The following is an 11,782-nucleotide window of genomic DNA, read 5'->3' as shown; positions in this document are numbered from 1 at the left end:
AATTTACAGGACCTCTGAAACATCTAAAATGAGAAGAAGCAAATACAAGCATGAGGAGTACATGGCAGGAAATAGTCAAACTCAAGGCTAAAAGTAACTAATAAGATACAAGGGAACACACAGTTTCAACAGAAGAACAGTCTTCCTGACTCCAAGATTTCAGTCATATGGTCCTCAAAATTGTAAGAGAGTAGCCTTGTATTGTTTACTATCTCAGTTCTATGAAACTAATACAGTGACCAATAAGTAGTTATTTGTAAAACACCAGACAAACTTTATCTCCATCTGAAGCTTTAATTTAAAATGCAAAAGAAGAGTCAAATATATAATAATGTTTTGAGGAAATAAAAGACAGTGAGAGAAATAGAAAAAAAAGATACAAGGGAAGAATCAAGAAAGCTAAGAGTTGATTCTTTGAGAAAATCAATAAGATAGGTAACCATTAGCCAAATAAGCTGAAGGGCATATAGTTAGTTTCCAAAATAACAAAATCAAAATGAAAACAGAGGAAAAAACAAGCAACTAGGAAATTCAAAAAAATCATCAGATTAGCACATAAGGAAGAAGAAGTAGTCATTAAAATCTTCTCAACAACAACAATAAAAACCCCAGGGCCATATGGATTTAGTGCAGAATTCTACCAGACAATATAAGAAGAACTATTACTAATGCTCCCCAAATGTGGTCCACAGAACAAAATGTGAAGGAAACCTACATAATTCATTTTATAAAGCCACTGTTACTCTGATACCTAAACTACACAAGGACCCACCAAACAAAGAGAGTTAAGCAAAATTTCACTTATGAAAATGAATGGAAAAATACTCAACAAAGTTCTCAGAAACTGTATCTAAGAACATTTCAACACCGTCACTCATTATGATCAAATAGGCTTCATCCAAGGAAAGCAGGGATGATTTAATATACAAAAATCCATCAACATAACACACTATATAAAAGACCTCAAGAAAATATTCACGTGATCATCTCATTAGAAGTTGAAAAATACTTTGACAAAATACGATACCCCTTTATGTTAAAAGTCTTGGAAAGGCCAGGAATACATCACACATATCTAAACCAAATAAAAGCAATATGTATCAACCAACAGCCAACATCAAATCAAATAGAGAGAAAATACAACCAATTCTACTAAAATCAGCGGAATGCAAGGCTATCAAATCTCCTACTATCTATTCAATATAATACTTGAAATTGTAGCTAGAGCAATTAGACAACAAAAGGAGAACAAGGCAAAACAAATTGGAAAATAAGAAATAAGCTCTGAAATCCCATGAAACAATTACAACAGCTGATTAACAACTTCAGCAAATTAGTGGAATATAAAATTAACTTGAACAAATCAGTAGTCTTCATTTACACGAGTGATAAACAGGCAGTGAAAGAAATTAAAGAAACAACACATTTCAAACCAACACAAATAATATAAAATATCTTGATGTAACTCGAACCAAGCAAGTGAAATGTCTGTATAACAAGAATTTTAAATTCCCAAAGAAAGAAATTGAAGACCTCAGAAGATAGACACCCACCCAAACTCATAGATTCATAGGATTAATATAATAAAAATGACCACCTTTCCAAAAGCAATCTACACCTTCAATGCATTCCCCATCAAAATTTCAACACAGTTCTTCACAGACATGGAAAGAGCAACTGTCAACTTCATATGTGAAAAAAAGTTAGCAAAAAAAAAAAAAACAGTTCTCAACAAAAAAGAAAGTCTGAGGGAAATTACCTTCCCTGATCTCAATCTGTAAGGTAAAACAATAATAAAACCAGAGGGTTTTGATACAGATACAGACAGTTCAATCAATGAAATAGAATTGAAGACCCAGATATAAGCCTACACTTCTTTAAACACTTGATTTTCTTTCTTTCTTTTTTTTTTCAGAGCTGGGGACCAAACAACCCAGGGCCTTGCGGTTGCTAGGCAAATGCCCTACCACTGAATTAAATCCCCAACCCCACGGTTGATCTTTTACAAAGAAGTCAAAACATACAGTGGAAACAAACAACACCTTCAATAAATATTTCTTGTCTAAGTGATGGTCTGCATAGAGAAGAATGAGAAGAGATTCTTCTTTATTACCTGGCACAAAGCTCCAGTCTAAATACATTAAGGACCCCAATATAAAAAGAGGTACACTGAATTGAATAGTAGAGAAGATGGGAAAGAGCTGTAAACTCATTATTACAGGCAGACAATTCCTGAACCAATGCCTCAGTCTCTATGATCAACCATTAACATATGGAATCTCATGAAACTGAAAAGCTTCTGTAAGGCAACGAACACCATTGATAGAATAAAATGGCAAACTACAGATTGAGAAAAAATTGTCACTAACCCAACATATGATATTGGTCTAATATCCAAAATATACAAATAACTTAGGAAGTTAACCTCCAAAAACCAAGTAACCCAATTAAAACATGGGATACAAAGCTAAAGAGAAATCTTCAATATCCTTAGTCATCAGGAAAATGCAATTCAAAATGAGCCTGAAATTCCACCTTGCACAGAATGACTAAGATCCAAACTCAAGTGAAAGCATTTGCAGGTGAGGATGTGGAGAAAGTGGAACACTCCTCCATTGCTGTCAGGAACAACTACTCTGGAAATCAATCTGGTGATTCCTCAGTAAATTAGAAATAGTTCTATCTGAAAATCCATCTATAATTCTCTTGGGTATATACCCAAAAGATGCTCTAATATCATGGAGACAAGTGCTCCACTATATGCAAAACTTATTTAGAATATCCAGAAGCTGGAACCAAAGAATTGAGAGTGCAATTTCAATCATACACCTTGCCTGAATTCACCCATGTACTAACTGTCCAGCAAATCCCTGGAATGTTGTCAAATCTCAATATATTAGATTTGTAAACTGAGAGAACTTCCCTAGATATAATGATATTTTACTTGGTACTGGATAATCTAGACAACATTTATGTTACCGATGGATAACTTGAATTTTGTGAAAAGTTTGTAAAATTTATTTAGCAAGAAGAATATGTTCCATGGTGAATGAGGAAAATCTCTACCCAGAAAAAAATGACTTCTCCAGGATTACGAAATTGACTCACAAATGTAACTACATATTTTCTTGCAAGGAAGAAGAAACGTACTAGGAAAATAGGAGGCACCAGTAGCAATATAACCGAAACTTTGTCATATTAATTAGTGTTTTGATTAGAATTTTCATTGCTGTGAAGAGACATCATGACAAAGGTACCTTATATATGGAACAGCATTTAATTGGTGCTGGCTTACAAATTCAGAGGTTCAGTCCATTTCCATTAAAGCCGGATGGCAGCCTGACCATTTACAGACCGACATATAACTAGTGGAGCCAAAAGTTTTACATCATGACATAAAGGCAGACAGAAGTTTGGCTCTGACCTGGTTAGGAGGAAGGTCTAAAAGCCCATGCCTAACAGTGACATACTTCTTCAAACAGGCCACACATATCCCACCAAGGCCACAATCCTATTACTATTACTCTCTGGACCAAGCATATTTAAATTACTTCAGTTGCTATTTATTACCAGAGACAAATGTATGTGTGATTAAAGCTATTTACCACCCATGATAAATATTCTTCATTGTCAACTTGCTCATGCTTGATAATATTTAATAAATACCTCCACAGATGTCTTTGAACATTTCCAGAGATATTTATCTGTGGAGAAATGATCTGCCTTGAAATTTTAGAATAAGATCCCAGGGACTTCTGTCCCACATTGAATAAAAATAAAGAAAAGACAAAGTAAGAAAAATAACAATACTTTCTATACCCCTGCATGCAGATGTGGATAAGCTTTTGCTACCATTTGTTTCCCACCTGGACTTTGATGATATTAAACTGTTGTGTTGCCATAACATTCAAGTTGGAAAAATCCCATCATTAAAGAAAGTTTGTTAAAATGTCAATATTGACAGGGAACTTCACAAGGCCTAATCCTACAAAAAGCATTATTTGCAACTGAATAAATCTGTGAGTTGAGAAGTGGTCTTTCCCAGAAAAAAGGACACCAATTGTTCATGTAGTACCAAAAGATTAAGTAGTGAAAGCAATCATATAGTGTCATGTATACTGAGAAATATATGTATCAACTGAATCTGTTTAGTGTTATATGTATGGCTATAATTTCAAAAATCTACATTTGTTATTGGATAACCAATTAGGTGGCTCATCTTTAGGGATGAGTAATACTTTTTCAGTTGTCCTTATTTATAAGTAGTTCTTTGGCTGAGAATTTCCATTTTACCGTTAGTATATTTTTTTGTGAATTCTGGGATCAAAACACTTATTCTCATGTTTGCAGTGCAAGTGCTTTATCCAGAGACATCTTCATAATCCTCATATATTCTTTCCAAGGTTTACACTTTGAGAATTAAAAGAGGTTGACTTATATGGACTATGTTGAAACCCTTGTATGAGTCAATATCAAATTTTACTTAGACATCTTAAAACAAAAAAAAATTAACTAAAATACATACCTCTCCAGTCTCTATCTTATCATAATTTTGTCATTAGTTTATCTAAGTTTATTTTTATATAAAAATTCAGTGTCATATTCCCAATGAGAACCATTAGCAGGGTGATTTTCACTGTCTTCTAAACTTTATTTAGCCTTCTGAAAGAGACTGTTTACTCTTGCTTCAATATCATTTTTTTCATAGATATGCTTGGTCTATTTATAATCTCATGCTTTAATTTTGAAAGACTGTATATATCCAATGTGTCATCTATTTCACTGTCTTCTAAACTTTATTTAGCCTTCTGAAAGAGACTGTTTACTCTTGCTTCAATATCATTTTTTTCATAGATATGCTTGGTCTATTTATAACCTCATGCTTTAATTTTGAAAGACTGTATATATCCAATGTGTCATCTATTTCACTGTCTTCTAAACTTTATTTAGCCTTCTGAATGAGACTGTTTACTCTTGCTTCAATATCATTTTTTTCATAGATATGCTTGGTCACTACATTCTGTCTGTTTTCATCACAATGATTACTCACACAAGAGCTGATTTTCTTTATATACCTTGTTTTTATTTTCCTTTCAATAAATGATTTTTGAGTCAAAATTATTATCACAAAATTCATTGATAAGATTTATAAGATATTTTCATCTCATCATTAGGGGAATGTGGTATGGAAACATTGCTAGCCTACATTTCACAGTAGGTTCCAAGCCAGACTGGGAAATGAAATGAAATTCTTCTCCACAAAACTACCTTGTTGAAAGCTTAGTTCATCATAAATACAGAGGACATATGAGATATCCATTACAAAACTTGAACATTTGTAGTCCTAGAGATGAAGGCCAGTGAAAGATTTGTATGTATTAAATGTTATCCTTAATTTCTAAAACAGAAATAAAGAAATAAATTATGGACATATTCTATATTGAATTATTAAAAGTTTCATATGGGTTGGAAAGATGGCTTTAAGGTCAAGAGCACTTTCTGCTTTTTCTGTGGATTGGAGTTCAGTTCTAAACAACCATGAATTGCTCAGAAATTTAACACCAGCTCCAGAGATTGTAATACACTCTCTACTAACCTCTGTAGTCATATCATCAAACAGGCAAAAAGACACACAGGCAAACACACACACACACACACACACACACACACACACACACAGAGACACAAAAAAACATAAACAACTTTATGATGTAAGGAATTTTAATTAATGATTGGATACAATACACCCAAAAGACTGTTAAGAGAAAGGTTCATATTCATGTGATGATTGGTCATAATTCAGTTAATAAGAAGACAATTGAGTCAATCCTTTAGTGATAGTTTGTACCTTCCTAGAGGAAAAAAGTTCCATTTATAAAATTACTTTCTTCTTTTTTATTCTTTTATATATATAAAATTACTTTCTATAGCAAGAACAACAATATCAACCAAACAAACACCCTATAGCTCCCTGGAACTAAACCACCAACCAAAGAGTGCACATGGAACTACCCATGGCTCCAACCACATTTGCAGTAGAGGATGGGCCTTTTCAGGCATCAATGGGAGGATAGGCCATTGGTTCTGTAAAGGCATAACTCCCCAGTGTAGGGGAGGACAGGGAGACAGGAGGAAGTAGGTGGGTAGCTGAGGGAACACCATCAGGGAGGCGGGGGGTTGGGGGATAGGATGGAGTTCCAGAGGAGAAACTGGGAAAACACACACACACACACACACACACACACACACACACACACAAACATAAACAACTCTATGATGTAAGAAATTTTAATTAATGATTAGATACAATATATCCAAAAGATTGCTAAGAGAAAGGTTCATATACATGTGATGATTGGTAATAATTCAGTTAATAAGAAGACAATTGAATCAATCATTTAGTGATAGTTTGTACTTTCCCAGACAACATTTGAAATGTATATAAAGAAAATATCCAATAAAAGAAAATGAAAATGAAAAATAAAAAATAAAAATACATTCTATGTCCTCCAGAATATATGTAGGAAAATATTAAAATGGATTTACACACCAAACCAGAAAAATTAGATAAAAAATTTCATACCAACATGAAAAATGTTTCTTAATTTTGATTTTACTAATTTGGATGTTTACTATTAGGCAAAGGCCTAACAAATAAATGAACCACCATTCAACTTTTTATAATAGTAGTCATGGAAGAATAAGATAAAAGATAGCACCACATATAATTCATTCAATAAATTATGTTTGGTATCTAATGTGATTTATTCCCTTGGCTACCAGAGAATCTGAGCCTATCTAGAATTGAAAATTTCAGCAAATGTTTGACAAAGTCAAACAACAATGTTTATATCTTTATATATCATAAAATTCATCACGCATTCACAGGAACTCTGTGTTATTGCTTTTTGTTGTGACTAAAGTCTAATAAAAATCACTTGAAGGAGGGAGATTATTTGGGGTTCATTTTTTTAAGGTTTAGTCCAACATGATGAATATGTATGGCAATAGTGGTCTCCCACACCTGCACACACATAAACAGGAAAGGGGAGATGGCAGTGGTCAATGTGCTTTCTCCTTTCTATTATTATATTTAGTCTGAGATATAAGCCCCTAGGATAGTATCCACTGAGGGAGCATCTTCCCAATCAATTGAAACCCTCTCAATATGCCCTGATATGAATATCTACAAGTGTATCCTAGAGTTTCCAAATGTATTCAAGTCGTCAATAAAGTGAATACCTAAGTTGATAGAACTATTCCATTCTGGAAAAACAGCACTTTTAAATCAATCTACAGATACCAATAATATCAAATATAACAATAAAATTATTTTTTCTTCCATTAATATGCCTCTTCCTTTTTGCTTTATTCTATACTTTTATATTACAATAAAATATATAATTTACATTTTAGACCACATTGATAATTTCATTATCTTCTGCAAGTAGAATTTTTCTCATTTATCATAAAGTAATATCTAATTCTTTTATAAAAAAGGACAAATGTTAGTTGGGATGGGTTTTGACTTTCTTGTAGGTACCATATTAAATCTACTGAAAAATAAAGTCCAGTCTAACCATAAAAAAAATATCAGCAAGCAGGAAATGGCTTGTGATCCTCTAAATCTGTCATCTTCACTATATATAACAGTTGCAATTTTTCCCTCACCTGGAAAATTAAAGAAAACACAGTACAAGTATTTGTTCACTACATGAGGATAGTGAAGCCTTACGCTTTGCTGCATAGTATTCTTTAAGTCAGGTATGGTTTTAGTAACACATATCAATGTTGCTATGATTACTTCACTGTGTAAATTCTAATGGAGATTCAATTTTCTACAAGCATGTAACTTCTTTTCAATTTCATATGTTCCCATAAATAGGCTGAAACTCATGGCTATTCTTCAAACCCATAATTTATTCAGTGGCTTTTAAAAAATATACATGATATTGAGAGGACTTGGAAAGGATTTCAGGAAGAACGATGGGCAGTTTAATAGAAAGATATGGGAAATGGGTATGAAATTCTCAAAAATATTTAAAATCCTTTATATGCATTGATGAAATTCAAATATCTCACAATTATCCAAAACTATTTTGTTTATCAGGTAATAAAAACTTATCAATAATAAAGTGAAAGGAGTGAAAATACTAGCCAATAATTTTGTAGCAGTGGTACCTTTACAGATTTCCCATGTCTACATCTTTCCTTAACAAGAGAACTAAATCTAAGACAGAGATGGGATAGATTGATTCCCATATCCAAACAAACAGTGTACACACACACACACACACACACACACACACACACAGAGAGAGAGAGAGAGAGAGAGAGAGAGAGAGAGAGACAGACAGACAGACAGACAGAGACAGAGACAGAGAGACAGAGAGACAGAGAGACAGAGAGAGAGGAGGTAATATTAAAAGTCCACATAACAGCCCCTTTCCTGGGACTTGAAAAAAAAGACAAATACAAAAAAAATCTACTTCCATATTTCAAAGCATTTGTCAATTGAGTGAAGAAGTGGTTCAGTTCTTAAGAGTACATGCTGATTTTCCAGAGGTTATCTTCTCAGCACTATAGTTGAGCAGCTTATAACCACCAGAGGTTCTGCTCAACAGGATCAAAATAATTCTCCTGGTTTCAGTAATTATTTGAATATGCACATATAAATGTTACTAAAAGCAAAACTATAATGGGATAGATAAATTGTTCAGTGGTTAAATCAGTGCCTACTCCACTAGAGGACCTGGATTCAATCTAAATCCTCTCCTTGGCAGCTACCAATCATTTGAAGCTCTGGGTCCATGGTATCTGACACACTCTCCTGCTGTATATGAGAACTAGGCATAATCATGAAATTTTTACATGCATACAGGTTAAACACCCAAATAAAAAGAATAAAGTAGACTTATATTAAATATAATTTTTTGTGTAAAGGTTCAAGGAAGTACAATCAAATCAACACGGATGAAAAAACAAGTTAGCTCAAGACAAATCCTTCAATGTTGCCTTACACTAGACTGCCAAGCCGAAGGTTCATCATATATCACAGAAGAGAAACTGGCCTACCAATTACCTTCTTCAGTGCCTCCTTTATATCCCTGTTCCTCATACTATAGATAAAAGGATTCATCATTGGAGGAACTATTGAATACATCACTGAAGCCACAGCAATCTTTTGTGGCGCATCAATTACATTTGAGGTAATGTATACACCAAATCCTGTTCCATAGAATAAAGAAACAACCGACAAATGAGACCCACACGTGGAGAAGGCTTTGTATTTTCCTTCTGATGATGGCATTTTCAATACTGTAGAAATAATGTGAAAATAAGATAAAATTATTCCAAACAGAGGAACACCAGCAAAAATTGAAGCTGTAGCAAAAATCAAGATGTTGTTGATGAGGCTGTAAGAACAAGCAAGCTTGAGGATTTGTGCAATTTCACAGAAGAAGTGAAGGATTTCTAGGTCTGTGCAGAAGGACAAGTGCAGTACCATCAGACTATGAAGCAGACCGTTCACAATACTAATGGATAAAGAGATAAGAACAAGAATAACGCAGAAGTGGGGATTCATGAGCACTGTGTATCTTAGAGGATAACAAATGGCTATATAGCGGTCATAGGCCATTACTCCTAGGAGAAAACACTCAAAGATGGTACATACTGCAACAAAGCATCCCTGGCTGAGGCAGCCAGCAAAAGTGATTTTCTGATCATGTGTTTGTATATTCAACAACATCTTTGGGACTGTGACGCTAATTAAATACATGTCATTAAAGGAAAGATGACAGAGAAAGAAATACATGGGGGTGTGGAGGTGAGAGTCACAATTGATGACCAACATTATAAGAAGATTTCCAAAGATAGTGATCAAATACATGCATAGAAAAAAGCCAAAGATGAAGGGCTGCAGCTCTGTATCATCTGTGAGTCCACGAAGAAAAATATCCAAAACCACTGATTTGTTTTTAACTTCCATGTTAGACATGAATCTTAAGAAAAGAGGGCAAAAAGTTATTAAAAGATAGGAATGAAGAGTATCACTGTAAAATTTGATTTGTTAGAAAAGAACCTTATACATGCCTTAGGGTTTCAAATTTAGTCTTCTATTTCCATTTTAGAAATGGAATTTAAGGAAAGTAACACCATCTAGTTTGTCCTATGTAGCTATCGCTCTCTAGTAATTAATTCCCATAGTGAATTTACTTCTACTATCAGTACATAAATGATTACTAATGCCTGAATTTGTATTAAAACTCACTGTATTTGAGAAAAGACTTTGTTTTGGCTTTGAATAATATGACACCTACCATTAAAACAAAACAATTATTCCGATTGAGTATAATAGAAAGTTCATAATATTGAATTATGTGATAAATTGGTAACGAGAGGACAATTAAGTGATTTTTTCCAATAGCTTCAGGAATGCTCTTCTGATTCACCATGTTGATAACCTAATAATCTCTCCTTCATTTCTAAAAATTAACAAGGAAGTCCATTTCTTGTATGTGCTCCAGAATGATGTAAATATCTCACCTGTATTTTGCAAATGGAAGACAGATTCCAGTAAAGAAAAGGTTCCTGATTATAAAAATGAATAGCCTCTGAACTCTGTCCAAGAAATTTCAAGATTTTTGTAATGTTGTTAAGGAGGTCACAAGCTGAATGCTCTATCTCTTAATCCCAGGAGTTTTGAGGATCAAAGCTCCTAATTATACCAACTACATGACTATTAGTCTAAACCCCTGAGTTCATATCCTTAAAGACCAGTATTACCAATAGTGGAGAGTTTTGAAAATTTGAATCTCTGACACTGGAGACCAGTTGAACAGAAGTGAGTTTGTCCCACAGTTCATAGTATTGCATACATAAAATATAATACTATTCTTATAATCTTCACACATTCTTTTTAAGTTTCTTTATACAATGAATGTTCTTTATTTTTGCCATGATATATTGTAGCCTGGATTAAATTCTATTTTTATGAATATGTTCTGTATGTGTGTACAAAATTACAGTTGCTCAAGTTTCCAACTATAAAAATGTGAAAAAAGGTTATCCTCCATATGCACCATCTCTGTTGACTGAATATTAATTATTGTTCTTTCATTTCTTGTCATTTTTTTGATCGCTCATGATAGTAAGTGTTCAAGTACTATGACACCCTATATTGAATTTGGGGAACATTATTTTTTCAAAACAGTTTGCAATCATTTTTCTCACGAAATTAATCAAAGTGTTTAATTTAGGGCCTTCTTTAGCATTGAGTTCATATTCTTTTTCAATTTTACTTAACTAGTTTCTTTTGCCTGTTGTTTTAATTAAAGCTAATAATTATTCAGAAACTAAAAGCGCTTGTTTTAATATGCTTAAACCAAAGAAATGAACCAACCTTATAACTTATCTCTACTAATAGTCTTTCTGGAATGGTAGAAAAATTCAACCAAACATTTCACAGTTCAGTTTTATTCTTATTGAGTTATTTCTAAGACTAGGGATGTGTCTCCCTCCCCTCCCACCTCTCTCATCATTTACATTATGCTCTCATTCTTTGTTACCTGTATCCATGCAATTATTAAAGGCTGAGTTTAGTTATTATCTGATTAATCAACTTTGTACTCTTTGAACCATGTATTCTAGAGCAGTAAACAAAAGCAAGCATTTCAGAACCAGCTTATATGTGTTAAGTTAGTAATAACCAGTACATGAATATTCCCTTTTACAATATATATTATAAAATCACAGCCATAATCTGCAATATGTATGTGCT

The 11,782-nt window shown here is 33.3% G+C and overlaps 1 protein-coding gene across 1 annotated transcript; it reads right to left on the bottom strand.

The window, feature by feature from the left end:
* Window positions 1–9,052: 9,052 nt before the first annotated feature.
* Window positions 9,053–9,991, bottom strand: Or7g21 (olfactory receptor family 7 subfamily G member 21). The gene is given in 1 exon segment (NM_001000428.1): window positions 9,053–9,991. A coding segment is annotated over 1 exon segment (939 nt).
* Between the last annotated feature and the right edge of the window lie 1,791 nt (window positions 9,992–11,782).

Source organism: Rattus norvegicus, chromosome 8, assembly GCF_021556685.1.
Source record: "Rattus norvegicus strain SHRSP/BbbUtx chromosome 8, alternate assembly SHRSP_T2T, whole genome shotgun sequence".
Classification (NCBI taxonomy): Eukaryota; Metazoa; Chordata; class Mammalia; order Rodentia; family Muridae; genus Rattus; species Rattus norvegicus.
This window is presented reverse-complemented; position numbering and strand designations above follow the sequence as displayed.